The sequence below is a fragment of the Esox lucius genome, chromosome 16 (assembly GCF_011004845.1).
Source record: "Esox lucius isolate fEsoLuc1 chromosome 16, fEsoLuc1.pri, whole genome shotgun sequence".
NCBI classification, from domain to species: Eukaryota; Metazoa; Chordata; class Actinopteri; order Esociformes; family Esocidae; genus Esox; species Esox lucius.
In genome coordinates this window covers 28474854-28491656 of record NC_047584.1, presented here as the reverse complement: position 1 = coordinate 28491656, position 16803 = coordinate 28474854, and the positions used below count along the sequence as shown (strand labels likewise).

At 39.5% G+C, this 16803-nt stretch overlaps 1 protein-coding gene across 1 annotated transcript; it reads left to right on the top strand.

Moving 5' to 3' along the window:
- Window positions 1-9812: 9812 nt before the first annotated feature.
- On the top strand, window positions 9813-16777 carry LOC105016485 (melanocortin receptor 5-like). Its single transcript, XM_010880370.3, has 4 exons — window positions 9813-9892; window positions 13994-14066; window positions 14241-14405; window positions 14802-16777. Exons 3-4 carry the CDS (start codon window positions 14274-14276, stop codon window positions 15633-15635), a joined length of 966 nt encoding a protein of 321 aa, XP_010878672.1. The 5' UTR covers window positions 9813-9892; window positions 13994-14066; window positions 14241-14273; the 3' UTR covers window positions 15636-16777.
- Window positions 16778-16803: the final 26 nt, after the last annotated feature.

Sequence of the window (16803 nt, the reverse complement as noted above, 5' to 3'; positions counted from 1 at the left end):
GCAAGTATTTCGGATCACGCAGTGCTCCACGGGAACTGTAGTGCATGTTGTCACGAGATTGTACGTGCTTTAACTGTGTAAGAACATCAATTCCCAACATAACTGAAAGATCTCAGTCAAAACGTTATTCCTTGGGAGGGGATAAGAAGAAGTCTTTTGAATATTTGTGTAACGTTCACGACCTTAAAAGATTGTTGGCCGAATTGTTTGGATTTCCAAAAATTGAATATCCAATGCAATATTTATCTCCTCACTATAACATCCTTCCAGCTTAGCTGTATTGTCTATCTCTCACCCTCACACGCACGCACACACACTTTTACTTAGCTACTGAAATAGTCATACATTTACTAAACATTTACTAATAGTTACCCTAACCTTAATCCTAAATGTAACCTCAACATAACCATTACCTCACTAACCTAATATTTATGCCGAAGCTTAACCTAGCCCTAATGCCCAATCCTAACCACTAAACCTGAATTCTATCCCAATAGTACATTTTGCCCTTATCTAAACAATTTGATTTGACCTTTTTCAAAATGGGGACAGGAAATAACCTCTTTTCAGGGACATATATACAGGTAAAAGTTTAATCTTTCTGATCTACATGGCTAGCATAGATGGTCAACAGCTCAAACTGCTGGTTGAATGTTGAATGATGAGATCCACAACTATAGTGCCTCCAGCAGCAGTTCAATTTCAGATAAACATGTTGCTGGAAAGGCCTACTATATCTTAGATTCTGAGTTAACCTGTATGTGTTTCAGTCCAACAGTCATTAGTAAGAACTGTTTTTGACACTGAAACAAGGCTCTCTCTTGTGTTGGTGGTACAGTGGGTTATGTTTTTAGCCTGAATAATGCTTATATATTCTCTGTCCAGTAATTACCAGGGACATTACATGGTTAGTGTAATAGGTCTGAATGAGGACTAAGCCTTCAGCTGTAGGATGAGATGCCAGATGAGTGAATTGCATTCAATTACGTGACATCGCCAGACAGGACGGTAGTCTGATAATGGTGTGTGGTGCTTCCTCCAAACAAAAAAAAAAACAGATGGTAATCAATATTTAAGAACCACGAGTGGTAATTGTGCAGTGAGACAGAATGAACAATACCTGACTCAAACCCCTCCGTATTAAACTAATGCCCTGTTGCTATCCAGCTCGTCATCACCACCTTATGACTCGGATCTCCATGCAGAAGAGTGAATGTCTCTTACTGAGTGAGTGTGTGACTACCCCTTGTTAAATAACTTCGTGGTTCGAGGCGCGGACTGCTATGTTGGGCGACTGTGATTCGATCCTCGCCACGGACAGAACAAAGTATGCATTAGGATTTGTTCAGGATAGGCAAAAACTTTGCTGGCTACAAGCTTCAGTAGCGATGTTATAGTAAGCAAAAAATAAAACTGTTTATGGTTATATTGCAACTATTTCAGGTGGATTTGTGAAGTACGCATCTGTGCATGCTTTTTGGGGTAATATAGACCACCATCCCTAAAAGAGGAGGGATTTCCACGATTCTCTCGTTATCGTCACCTATATTGACATTTACGGCATCAATGTTATTCATGTAAGTTCATATATGCTATTTGTGGTGGGAGTTAACTTAATAAGAAACGTTAGTCAGTTTAACACAATTATTAATGGTCTTTAGCTAAATATTCAACGGTTATTGGACGACCATCTACCATCTGCAGGTTTTAGTTTTTTCCTAAAAATGAGTTCCCAGTTCAGCCCTAAACAACCAGGTGAAGACAGAAACTAACCAATTTGTAACCTAATTCATCAATCAAGTACAAGGTGAGAGAGAAAACCTGCAGACACTCGGCCCTCCATGGAATTGTTTGGACACCCCTGATCTACAGTAATATTTGTACAAGAGTACACTTTAGTTCCGTTAATAAATGTTCTGTTACTCACGTTATTTCAGCAATAATGTAATGGCTGGGATAAAAGTTGCATTTGGAGACTATATGGAGGTGCGCTGAATACCAGCATGCACTGTGTTCTTGTGGGAACATCCCCAACCTTCAATATTTTGACCCCACTTCAATTCCCCTCTCAGACTTCCCAATTTTTGTATCTCAGAAATGTTTATCCACTTAGTTCTTTCCATTCGGTGCACAACAATATATATCCACTTTGTAATACCATGAATTTCCTATATTTAAGAGAATAATTGTATTACGTGACCCTTAAATACTGTTATTGTTTTCTATAGAAACAAACCAGCCATGGAATGATTGGAGTAATTATTTTTGTTATAGGTAGGCTGTATAACAATTAGCTACCCATCTACAGTAATCTTTGTACAAGAGTACACTTTAGTTCAGTTAATAACATTTATGTTGCCCATGTTATTTCAGTAAAATGTAATGGTAATTGGTATTCTTAATAGCGTAGATGTTAAAGACACAATCTGCCACATAGAAAAACGTGGATCGAAAACAGCCAGGGACAACAAAATTCACCCCCTCTAATCGTGGGCCTGCTGAACTAGGCTTGCCTGGTTCCTTATCTGGTTGAAATGCGTGCATGTATTATTTCTCTGTATTGTTTCTTCTGAAATGTTAATGGTGGAAAACAGAAAACAAAACCTAACCAGTCAATTGGTGCTTTGGTAGGTACTGTATGAGGGTCGAGTGATTCCCTAGGCTCTATATAATGCAATACTTGAACAGGACACTTGGGATTAGTGTGCCTAGAAGGACGTAGACTCAACTTGATGTGAGTCTTATTGGTTCCTTGTCTCTGGGAACCCAGGAATGTATTACGCATGATGGCTAAATTTGATGCATGATGGCCAAGCAGCAAAGGGTGACAAAGGGTCTGAGTAGTTAAGTACATATATTGGGTTTTGATTTCAATTAAATTGTAATTTTAGGGCATTGTGGGTAGATAGATGGCAAAAGAAATGATTAGAAATGAATTCCATAACACAACAAAAGGTGGGAAATGTGAAGCGGTTTAAATACTTCCCTAAAAAAACGGTAATTCAGCCATGTTCATGTAGTATTTTTGTACTCATGTTGCAAACACTGTCAAAACCCAACATGCAACATCATGGCGGCCCTTTAACATCCGTTTAACTTGGAGGGATGAATTTTGGCGTACACAGTCAGGGACATGAGTTTTGCTAACCCAGTGATCCACACTGCTTTCTTCGATAATTTCAGCACTTCTTCCTGCTACTCATTCTTCTTTCTCTGTTTCCCCTCTCCTCTTTCTGTCCCTCTCTTCCCTCTCTTATTTTCCTTGTCCTCAGCTTGCTACTCCGTACCTCCTTGCAACCCTGTGCATTCTTGCCGTTATGAATGATAAATATGTCATTAATATCCTGCCGGCTAGACAAGGGGAATTTTAGATTGGACTTCTTAATCAGGCTCTCAAAATTAACAGCTTTTCATCAGAGTTCATTTAAATGGAGGTTGTTATTATAGGTTATAGAGGAGAGACAATTTACATCAGTGTCAATGCAGTTACAAATTTTGGCAGAAAAAAATAAAGATTTAGTTATTTTATTTAAAGTTCAACACTCGTGTTCTTTGCTATCTTGCCTTATTAATGCAATATTTACATTTGACAGAAGTTTCAGAAATTTCTCTTTCACTGGCTTGAATACAAATTCATTAATAAATAGCAGTGGTTATCATTCCATACAGGTCCAATGTACTATATTCTGTGAGTGCAGAGTTAACATATGCAATTGTTTTAAGATTAATTTTGCATAGATAATTTTGTAATTTGAATAATGTGGGACCTATTATTATATTATTTTTATTATTTAAATGATTTTATATTAATTAAGTGCTTTTCATTCAAAACTATTTTTTGGACTATTTACTGATATGCCTATCAAAAAAGTATTCATTTTGAATTTATGTTTGTTATTCATTTTCCAATCGCGTACTGTGCTTAATCATTGTAGATAGATTTTTATTTTAAGGAATTCATTTGTCCCCAACACCACCTCCCCTCTATAGTGTCCCCAACACCCCTCCTCTATCATGGTCTCCCTAATAATGTCCCCAACACCCCTCCTCTATCACGGCCTCCCTAATAATGTCCCCAACACCCCTCCTCTATCACGGCCTCCCTAATAATGTCCCCAACACCCCTCCTCTATCACAGCCTCCCTAATAATGTCCCCAACACCCCTCCTCTATCATGGTCTCCCTAATAATGTCCCCAACACCCCTCCTCTATCATGGTCTCCCTAATAATGTCCCCAACACCCCTCCTCTATCATGGTCTCCCTAATAATGTCCCCAACACCCCTCCTCTATCATGGTCTCCCTAATAATGTCCCCAACACCCCTCCTCTATCACGGTCTCCCTAATAATGTTCCCAACACCCCTCCTCTATCATGGTCTCCCTAATAATGTTCCCAACACCCCTCCTCTATCATGGTCTCCCTAATAATGTCCCCAACACCCCTCCCCTATCATGGTCTCCCTAATAATGTCCCCAACACCCCTCCTCTATCATGGTCTCCCTAATAATGTCCCCAACACCCCTCCCCTATCATGGCCTCCCTAATAATGTCCCCAACACCCTTTTCTCCATAATTTTTTCAACACCCTCTCCTATATCATGTTCTCAACACTCTGTCCTCTGTCATGTGTCCCCAAAACCTCTTCTCCATAATGTGCCAAACACCCTCTTCTCAATAAAGTTTTCAACACCCTGTCCTATATAATGTTCTCAACACCTGCTGCTCTATAATGTCCCCTACACACTCTCCTATATTATGTTCTCAACACCCTCTCCTATATAATGTTTTCATCACCCTCTCCTATACAATGTGCTCAACACCCTCTCCGATATAATGTCTCCAACACTCTCTCCTCCATAATTTTCTCAACAACCTTTCCTTCATTAAAAAACAGACCTTGGTCTCAGTATGATGTCCTGATATACATAACAAGTCACTCACATTCCATTTGAAGCGGAGCAGATCTCTCTAAGTATCGGTAACAGATTAACCACAGATCTTCTGAATCTAATACAGATCAGGAGTGTTTAATGCAGCCTTCTGAGAAAACTATTTCATGGGTGATGCAGGAAACATTGTGTCTTTAATCAGACATGCATAATGAGAAGCCTGAATGACCTGAACCATATGAGAACATATAGGACATTCTGTATGACAACTGTAAAAACAACTCCATCTGTCAATGCTATTACACAATATTATTATTGTAAATTTACAGTCATAAACACTTTGCTGCTGATCAGAAAATATTGCTGGAGTTGTATGGTGTTGAAGAAAAGGCCATAGTCTTCATCACCGTATCAAATTGTGTAAATTGAATGAATCCTCCAACCATATGAACATGTGTTTCGCCCTGCAGTGGATAATCAACAGAACCAATGTATTAAAGAAGTCTGAATGGTTCGCTTTGTTCAACCATGCCCTGGGCGATACGACCAGACTGTGAAATCACCAATTAAAGAAAATAATCTGATGAATACGATTATCTGTTCCAACAACGTACATTGGAATAACCTGTCCCTTTCATATAAACTCGGTGTGATCATTTGACTAATTTGAGGTACGACCATTATTTTCTCTCCAGGCATCCCATTTCACACACAGCCTAAACGCCACCAATTTGACCAAGCCATGCATTTTAAGCAGGCTTTCAGTGTAGTTTTTGAATTGTTTGCTAACGGAATCGCAGCAACCAAGCCGACATTTCCTGCAATGGACTTAATATTTCTTAACAATTTTTATAATCTTCGGCTTAGTATGAATGGATCGGTTATTCGTTTTTCAGGCACTATGCTCAGCGTGTGGTGACTTTGTGGTCCTGAGGCAGGACACTTACTATAGCGAAACAATCATCAAGAGTCACAGCCTTGCGTGTTGAAATTCCTGGACAGCTAAAGCTAAAAGTCAACTCCAACGCTTTACCTCTATGGATTATAGACAGGCTGTTTACGGCACAGGAAATCTTTCCTCTAGCTTGCTTCCAAAAAGAATAGTAAACACCAAACCATGTAGTAACGCATACAACATCATCTTGCCTTGACCTCATTGTTTTGTGATATTGACTTCCCCAGATGAAAAGGTGAAGGGCAGTTGGTTTGAACACCTTTAGGGTCCCTGTTATGGAAATTGTACATGAATATTGAATTTAAAAACGGTGTTATCTTACGTCTGGTGTTGGTTAGGAGGAAGGGGAGTGGAGGCGTGTCTGTTGATTGCAAGGAGAGCCTTCCCCGCTTCTGCTCCTCATTCTTCTGCTCCTCCTACCAGCCGTTTCCTACAACAAATTTCGTGCAGCCAAAGTGACATGTCGAAAGTAAACCAATTTGAAAACTGTCTGATCTAATCATATTATGATCATTAGAATAAACAATTTAATAGCTTATGGCACATCTCTAACTAAAAGAAAAACACACAAGGGTTAATAATTGTCTCAGAACAGATGACAGAAATACCTGTGAGTCGTCTATGCAGTTAAGGCTGAGACATTTCCCTTGAAATCACTGGACCTGATGTGATCTAAAGTACACAGAAGACTGGTGTGGTGAAAACAACGAATATAATTCACATACATGTTGAACTATTTTCTGATGTGAATTAGCAGGGAGTTACTGTGTCTTAACACAGATCTAATTTAATACACACTGATGAGCCAAAACTTTGCGACCACCTGCCTATATGCTTTTGGTCCTCTACGTGCCAACAAAACAGCGTTTACCCACTGAGGCATGAACTCTACAAGACCGCTGGTGTCCTGTGGTATCTGGCACAAAGAAATTAGTAGCAGATCATTTATGTACCGTAAGTTGGGAGGTGTAGCTGCCGTGGATCGGACTTGTTGATACAGCACATCCCACAGATGCTCAATCGGATTGTGTTCTGGGGAATTTGGAGGCCAGGACAACGCCTTGAACTCTTCATCATGTTCCCCAAACCATTCCCACACAATGTGTGCAGTGTGGCAGGGCGCATTATCCCACTGAAAGACACCACTGCCATCAGGGTATATAATTGCCATAAAGGGTTGTACCTGGTCTGCAACAATGTTTAAGTAGGTGGCACATATCAAACTGATGTCCACATGAGTGCCCAGACCCAGGGTTTCCCAGCAGAGCATAGCCCAGAGCAGAGGCGTTGCTAGGATCACAATATATTTGGGGCCTAGCCCTGCCACCTCCATCCCCCCCTCCCCACGGAATGGAAAGTACAGGGCTTTGAATGTACTTGAAGGACATTTCGATGTAGCTGCTAGCAGCCTACATGTCTACATTGTCATTATGCGCGATCGGAATTATAGATGAATAGATCAGGGGCTATGTTTCATTATTAAATTTTTTGGTCAATTTGAGATCCGTGGCTATTTATATAAGATCCGGCGCCTAACGACGCCACTGGCCCAGAGCATCACACTCCATCCATCGGCTTGTCGTTTTCCCACAATGCATCCTGGTGTAATCACTTCTCCAGGTACAGGGTGCAAATGTACATGGCCGTCCACATGATGTAAAAGAACATTAATGAGCCTTGGGCACCCAACAGTCTGTCGCCAGTTTGTGGTATGTCACTCTTCGGACCACTGTCATAAGGTACTCACCACTGCTGACCGGGAGCACCCCACAATCCTTCTCAGAGATGCTCTGACCCTGTTGTCTGGCCATAACAATTTAGCCCTTGTCGTAGTCACTCAGGTCTTTACGTCTGCCCAATTCTCCTGCATCCAACATGTTGACTATGCTAACTGATTGTTCGCTTACCATCTAATATACCCAGACCTGGACATTGTTAGGAGATGATCATTGTTGTTTGCTTCATCTGTGAGTGGTCATAATTTTTTAGCTCGTCAGTGTACATCCCCCAGTTGTTTTGACCAACAGCTAAAGATGACAGTGTGTAATGCTAAATAGCACAGCGGCTTCATCATTAGGAACAAATGTGTTGTGTCACCTCCTTGCAGGCTTGCCGTGCGTGTGAGATCCAACTCTCCCTCATTTGGAGCACAGACACCTGTTTCTTGTTATTACCCTCACCGGTGTTCATGATCACTGGCACTATTTAAGTTCCTCATTTCCCTGTGTATCTTGTCAGTCTTTGTTTTGGTTTTGTCGTGTATAACAGTGGACCGGTCAATCTCAGTTTGTGTGGCTATATCAACCAAACTATCAGGAATGTTTGGATGTATTTTCCTTTTCAAAGTAAATTAAAATTCACCATTTCATTAGCCTTTTGGCATAAAAATGACCATGGTCATGCAGATAAGAACCTAATACCCACTGTGAAGTGTGGTGGTGGATCTGTGATGTGATGGGGCTGTTTTGCTTTCTTCCTGGGAACCTTTTTAGGATACATGGCAACAAGAGATTTAAGGCCAAAACTTCTCTGTCTTTGCCAGGAGGCTAAAATTGGTCACTGGATTTTCCAGTAAGACATTAATCTGAAGTTTACCTCCAAATCCACACAGAAAATGTCTCACAAAGCCTTCACACAAGAAACAAGACCAGTCCAGCGTAGTGATTTATTTTCTTATTCTATTGTAGCCTAGTACTTTACCCTGATAGTTACAACCATTTATGTTAGTTAACTGCTGACTTAGCAGTAACTTCCTGCTGGCTGAATGCTGACAGAAACTTTGTCTAAATTTCTCAGTTTGCCTCACTGCTGCCTGGATTCAATTGCTGTCTCCAATTAATATGAGCACCAAAGCCTCCCCAGTTGTTGATAAAAGATGTTGGAAGCAACTTTCTTGTCAAGCGGTGGCAGCATTGCTGCTTAAAAGTAAGACCGAAGCCTGAAAGAACTTGTTAGGCTTTAGTACTCACACTAATTAAAGAGTTCCCAGAAGAGGTGAAACCACCTTCCTTTAATGGTGGCAGTTCTGATCAGGACTGTGAGAAAGGAAGTCCCAATGCCACTCTTGCACTTGAATATCTTACCTTGTGGCTAATTTAATAACAAAGATGAAAGGATAACTTCTCATCTGTTTTTTTTTTTGTTTTAGCTCTGTCAAATATGTGTTTGTTTTCCAGCCCTCGCTTGTCTCCTTGTAGTTTTAACAGACGTTCCTCTCTTCACTCTGTACACAATTTCACGGCTCATCCACATATGGTATCTTTTTATGAGGATGACACTGTTTTCCTCCTTCCCCACTACAGACACCCAGGTGGAAACACGCAGCTCAGCGATTTGTGAAAGAAGGTTGTTATTAGTTTATAACTCCAACTGTTTAGTTGTCACAGCTGGTTTTGTAGCACATTTTGGGGAAAGGTTTGGGCATGATGAAAGAAGAAGATTGATGTAATGTAAACAAATTCGAGGGATATGTTTTGAGATCTTCAGGTATTTCCTCTGATACGATAACCCGCTGGCCTCACATTTCCCTCAATCCAGGAGTTCTTAGATGTTTTCAGCCCAGAACCCAAATAAAGCATCATTTGTATTCCGGGAACCCAAGCGAATTAAAAAGAGTAGCTATGGAACATTTGGTACATTTTAATTGGCCTTACGTCCCAGAAATACAATTGTCTGGGGACTCAATAATATGCAGTTCCCTGCACACAGTATATCGTGCTTTGCCTCACTCCTGTTATTTTCTAAAAGTTTAACCAGCCAGTCTACTGTAACACTTCAACCCTTTAACTAGCTGTCACCCTGCTCTGAATGGAGGTGGAGTCACTCTCTCTCTCTCCCTCTTTGGAAGCATCTTTTCAGAGCAGAGCAGCTAGCACCCTGTTGCTTGATAGGAACCGTACAAGCAGCAGCTCCACAGGACTGTGTGTTGATTTGATCTCTGCAGACGTTGGGTAACAGCAGGATCTCCTAAAGCCGTGCGTAATTTCTCTTTTCACTGCTTTTGCCGCAACGTCCATCTGTCCCTGTCTGACATGTCCTGAACGAGGTGAGGAACACTATTTTCTTGTCTTGTTGTCCTGTACTTTTGTCTTTACTATCTTGACTGCTTTCAGACAGCATATGACTGCAGAATAGATGTAGCTATTGAATACATGTGGAAGTATTTTTCTGCCTTACATGCTTTAGTTTTATCAGAGTGTTTTATCAGAGTGGACTCTGCCGTTTGGGAAGCCTCTGTCGTTATCAGAGTATTTAACAGGCAACAGAGTCTCAAACTGGCGCTGTCCACCCAATCAGTTCTGGAGAGAAAAAATCCAGATATAAGAAAGGTTTACCTCCCAACAAGGCACGGACAGAAAGTACACTTATTTTGATGTAGGATATTGTTAAAAGGAACAAGGGTCATCAAAATATTTTCCCTTTTCATAATCTAGTTGAGTCTGGTGAGGAAAAATGTGTGTCTTTCCTCTCACAGCTGATTTGATAACAAGAAGACACATTACGTTTCTAGAATATTCAAACAAAATATTCTAAATCATTTTCGCTTTTGTCTAATGTAATTGTATTGGTTTCATAGCATATGGGATGCCACCTGTCACAGATATGTTCAAAGATGGCCTTCAAACAACTAGTAGGTATTTTTTAATAACCATTAGGAAGGCTTGTTCCACATAATAATGTTAGACAGGCCATAGATATCTGTAGACACTCAGTGTTACTCATAAAAACCTGTTGAGACTCAATGTTATCCTCTGAGTATTGTTTTTATGGAAATGGTAAGAAGCCAGCATTGGTGGTGTTGAATCTGCTCCTGTATAAATGTTTTGATGACGATTGTCTATGGGAGCAAGCCTAATCAACAGGGCCGTTGGCCAGAAAGGCGGGCCTATCCACCATGGCTATTGGACTATAGAAGCTGGCCTATCCAGCATGACTATTGGACTATGAAGATGAGCTGATGAAAAATGAGCTTTACATACTGGATTAATTGATTGTTTTTCAGCACTACACTTCATTGTGATTATCCCGTCTGATTTATTAAAATTCACTAAAGAGTAAAAAAATATTTAAAAAAACAGGCTGTGATGCTTGTAATATTCTGGTTATTTACTGAAGCATTCAATTAGAGTAGATTTTCAAGTCTTGGAAATACCTCAAAAGCTATTTTTGAAAACCCATATAGTCCATATAGTTTATTCTCTGTGCTTGTTGTTTCACACAGACCATGTTTGATATGTCAATTCCATCTCTATTGATAGATCACTTGGTAATTCCTATAGAAAAACTCATTTAAAATGGCTGAGCAGTAAGCCATATTTAAGTAGCCAATATTGAGGAATATACTCCCTATTCACAGGGTTAAGAAGAGGTGAGTTCTCTGTACATTTCTGTCCCTTTGGTGGTGAGCTTGGACTCCTTTGTAGAGTTAGTGTGGTAATAACAGACATCAGAGTGTCTTAGCCTAGAGTTCCCTTTGGTAGTGACCTTTCCACTGATAGCAGGCTTTATTGATGCCTACCTCAGGTTCTATAAGATACAGGTTTTACACGTTTTATGTAAGACTTATTTTTCTTTTTAATATAATCCTGTTTTATGTAAGACTAATAAAGGTTTTATAAAATTTTAGTTTTCTATAAGAGTAGTTTAGAGTTTCATAAAATAATGTTTTTTATATAAGACTAATATTGTTTTTTTTTATCATATACGTACCTCAAACTCAACTCTGGACCTCCAAGCCAGTTTCATTACATTTTTTCTACAATTTAATCAGGCAAACTTTGACCTGGGGCAGTAGGATGGTGCATTTATTGATTATGTAGAACGGAAAAGCTGCAGTTTTTGTTTTAGATTAATAAAGGTTTAAACGGTAATGAAAATTTATGCAAGACTAGCACAGGTTTTTATAAATCTAACAGGTTTTATATTAGTCTAATACAAATCTATACAAGAATAATACACATTTTATTTAAGTCTATGGCAAGTTTATGCACAAGTTCAAGTTGTATCTAAATCTAATACACGTTTATGTAAGTCTAATACAGGTTTATGCAAGACTAATACATGTTTTACGTATGTCTAATACACGTTTATGTAAGTCTAATACAGGTTTATGTAAGTTTAATACATGTTTTACGTAAGTCTAAGACAGGTTTATGCAAGACTAATACATGTTTTACGTAAGTCTAATACATGTTTATGTAAGTCTAATACAGGATTATGTAAGTCTAATACAGGTATATGCAAGACTAATAGATGTTTTACGTAAGTCTAATACAGGTTTATGTGAGTCTAATACAGGTTTATGTAAGACTAATACATGTTTACGGAAGTCTAATACACGTTAATGTAAGCCTAATACAGGTTTATGCAAGACTAATACATGTTTTACGTAAGTCTAATACATGTTTTTTACGTAAGTCTAATACAGGTTTATGTAAGTCTAATACAGGTTTATGTAAGCCTAATACAGGTTTATGCAAGACTAATACATGTTTTACGTTAGTCTAATACCTGTTTTACGTAAGTCTAATACAGGATTATGTAAGTCCAATACAGGTTTATGCAAGACTAATACATGTTTTAAGTAAGTCTAATACAGGTTTATTTAAGTCTAATACAGGTTTATGTAAGACTAATACATGTTTACGTAAGTCTAATACAGGTTTATGCAAGACTAATACATGTTTATGTAAGTCTTATACATGTTTACGTAAGTGTAATACAGGGTTTGTGTAGGTCTAATACGAGTTAATGCAAGACAAATACTTGTCTTTTTACAAGACCTAATACAGGAATGGTTTGAGACTAAAACAGGTTTTCTTTAAAAGTTATCGAGACAATTTTAATAGTTGGTGAGGGATTTAAAGAAACATAAATGGACAGCAAAGCCTAATGCAGAGAACTTAAATATACTGACTGAAAGGTCATTTTGTAGATGGACAACCTATCACTGAGATGTCCCCTAAATATGGTTGACATGTTCTGAGGAATGGTCTCTTACTGACTTTGACCTTATACGGCACTCAACAACCAATCCCAAAAAGCTAAATATCAGTAGTGCTTATACTCCTGGATATCATTAAAAACATAGCCTTTTTGTGGATTGTTTTCCAAATAATTGGTCAAAGGCTGGCTGTGTGAAGGTGAAACTAACACTGCCAATGTCTGGATGGAACTAGAACATGAAAATAAGTATATGAATAAATAAATATATTTGTCTTATATATGATTTATATCATTAGTGTATATCATATATTTTTTCATAAATCAATTATGGCATGTCTATTTTTTTGCTAACAGCATGCTGTAAGAAGTCAGCTGCACTTACTTATGGGACAATATTTATCTTTCATGCTCCAACGGATATAAATGAAGGGGAAATTGATGCAGGACATTTTTCTTCTTTTATTTAATTTCTTACAGCAAGACCTCTTTGCCACATAGATTTTTTCATAATGACCAAATCCTCGCTCTTTCTTGGACTCATACTGTGCTGTTCTGGTTATCTACGCACAAGCTTTTTAAATTGAATAGAGTAATTACATATTTTAGTCAACTTCTTCAAACTATTTGAACTTAAATGGAGTATGACAACACCCTGCTGTTTGTAGGATAAATGAATGACTAGGAACAAAATTCAACTCAAAGTCACATACAAAGTTAACTTTGGAAATTATTGCATCACAATGAATATTACCTTTGTGTGACATTCTGAATCTGGCTAGCCAGAGATCCCATGCCAGGAGAACACTTTCATTATGAACATTCTGTCTTCTGAAACCATTTAGATTGGAAAGATAAATGTAATTAAAATGTAATGGTCAACTTTTTATATGATTTATCTTCAACTCATTTCTTTACATCAGTGGTGTCAAACTGGTTGCACAGAGGGCAGAGAGTCTGCAGGTTTTTTCTCTCACCTTGTACTTTATTGATTAATTATGTCACTAATTTGTTAGTTTCTAGCCTCACCTGGTTGTTTAGGTCTGAACTGGGATCCAATCTAAAAGAAAAACCAAAAACCTGCAGACACTCAGCCCTCCATGGAACCGGTTTGACACCCCTGTTTTACATTATTATTGTTAACTGTCAATATGATGAATATTTTTTAAATAATTAAGCCTGTTGATGTCCTTTACTCTCTCAGAGGAAGAAATCTGCTGGACACAAATGCCTTTTGAGACGTTTGTTTTGATTAACATGGGAATGAAATTGAAAATGTAAGTCACCAAGGCTTTGGATTTAAGGTAATGTTGGGTGAAAAAACACAATGTCTTCATGACTTTTTGTAAATGCAATCAATATCCTTTATTAATTGAACATCCTCACATACATTTTGTATGTTTTTGAAATAACTTGGAAACAATGTTGATTCAACACGTTTTTGTGTCTAGTGTGCAGAGAAAGACTTCTGATAGACATACAAGATGAATCTGTCAGAGAAAATTCATCCTCAGCTGGAAGCTCTGTTCTCTATCTCCTCCTTCAACTCCTCATTCAACTCCTTCCTGAACTCCTCATTGTCCCCAGACAAGAACAAGCCCAAAGCCTGTGAGCAGGTAACACAAATACACCCAATATTTTGTACTGATCATGGTATTACAACATATGTAAATATGACAATGGTCTATTATTATGTTAAACACCTCTCATGAACAACACAATGATTCACTGTTTCTTTCTAGCATAAATGTTTTCCCCCCAAATCCATAAACAGTCTTTTTTGTTTTCCTACAACCCAAATCGCTTTCATATTTAGCACACTACAGTACATTTGGCGTTCTCCTCTGTATATATCCAGCAGAATAAGCTTTATTTAATGATATGATTCAATAATGTTGTACACAACATCTATTTTATCTTCTTTCAGTCACTCATGTAAGCCTACTTTATGTACAACGCAATTCTATTCAATCGTTGTACCTCACCTAATAGAGTTGTCTTGGTCCGTCCAGTTGCACATTGCCACAGAGGTCTTCCTGACCTTGGGCATCATCAGCCTGTTGGAGAACATCCTGGTCATCTGCGCCATCGTGAAGAACAGGAACCTACACTCCCCCATGTACTTCTTCGTCTGCTCCCTGGCTGTGGCCGACATGCTGGTGAGTGTCTCCAACGCCTGGGAGACCATTGTCATCTACCTGCTGACCAATCGACAGCTGGTCGTGGACGACAGCTTCATCCGCCAGATGGACAACGTCTTCGACTCCATGATCTGCATATCAGTGGTGGCATCCATGTGCTCCCTGCTGGCGATTGCCGTGGACCGCTACGTGACCATCTTCTATGCGCTGCGCTACCACAACATCGTGACGGTGCGCCGCGCCGGCTGCATCATCGCCGGCATCTGGACCTGCTGCACGGGCTGCGGCATCGTCTTCATCGTCTACTCTGACACCACGCCGGTCATCGTCTGCCTGGTGTCCATGTTCTTCGCCATGCTGGTGCTCATGGCCTCTCTGTACATCCACATGTTCATGCTGGCGAGGTCCCACGTGAAGCGTATCGCCGCCCTGCCGGGCTTTAACTCCGTCCACCAGCGGGCCAGCATGAAGGGGGCCGTCACCCTCACCATCCTCCTTGGGATCTTCGTCGTGTGCTGGGCGCCCTTCTTCCTCCACCTTATCCTGATGATCTCCTGCCCCAGGAACCTATACTGCGTGTGCTTCATGTCCCACTTCAACATGTACCTGATCCTCATCATGTGCAACTCTGTCGTTGACCCCCTGATCTACGCCTTCAGGAGTCAGGAGATGAGGAAGACCTTCAGGGAGATCCTCTGTTGCTAGGGCCGTGGGGGGAAACGCCCAGTGCAGAGCCTCATATGCATATTCCACTTCTCAGATGTACGCTACGCTGTCTGACCGTGTTGCGTATGTTTGATACGCTGTCTAAGTGGACTGGCTATTTGTGTCGTGCTTAGTGTACAACATGTGGAACCTTTGAGATCTTTACTCAGAACCATCAGGATATCGAGACCGAAAAGGAGTTGAGAAATGCTGGATCTACAGCCGCTCCAAAACATGAACCTGCCCATTTGGCCATCCAGACAAGCCTAAGTAGAGTTTAAAGTACTTAAGTGTTTCAATGTTTTAGCGATGGAAGGGAGGGTAAGGATTCATGTAAAAAGACTGTGTATGTTCTGATGCTGTTAGGTCAGTAATGCCGTGTAATCTCTGTGTATCCATAAGATGATTTGTTAAATTACAGTGTCATTTCTTATTCTAAATGTTACCTCATCTTGTGCTTTTGTGATGTTGTTTCTACAGCCATTCCACTGAAAAATCCTGTGTTGTAAAATGCTTAGGTATATATTAAAATTTTTACCATGGGTTAATTTAGTATTTATTTATTTATCCAACAGAGTAACACTTGACATTGTTGTCCAGGCAATTTGGTGGTCTTTTCAGATGTCTTTTGATTTACTTCTAGACCCCCATATTAAGGTATACAGAATGTACCAGTTGCTATCTTCCCAATTAACATTTTCTAAATATTAATCAAACAATTCAAGGAATTAAGTCACAAAAATAAGATTTGACATTAGACACATTACTTTGTTGACGGATCACGGATAAACCTAGATATTCCAAACCTAGCACTTTGTTCCAGATCTTCACTTCTGTGTTGTTCAATAAAGTGCAGAAGAAAACATGCTGAGTTACGGATCCAGAATCTTTCACACTCGCTGGACTTTAGTGTCTTGTAGAAAATTAGTGTCTCATAGAATATTATTTTTTTTTGTAGGTTTTTAATGCTTTTATGGGAGGGTGATTCAAACGTGTTTTCAAGCATTTAGGAGGACAGGGTTGAGAGGAAGGAGAATCAAGTGTGGAACAAAGAATTGGGAAGATAGTGACAGAGGACAGAGGACGAGAGGCAGAGAGAGAGACTGAGTGAGAGTGAGAGACTGAGTTAGGGTCACACTGGAGGGAGACAGAGAGAGAGAAAAAAAGA

What these genes read in the sequence shown, in the direction of transcription:
- LOC105016485 (XM_010880370.3), top strand. Translation starts at nt 14,274, where the DNA reads ATGAATCTGTCAGAGAAAATTCATCCTCAGCTGGAAGCTCTGTTCTCT. An exon ending in AGCCCAAAGCCTGTGAGCAG is followed by an intron (nt 14,406 to 14,801) that starts GTAACACAAATA and finishes TGGTCCGTCCAG; the next exon opens with TTGCACATTGCCACAGAGGT.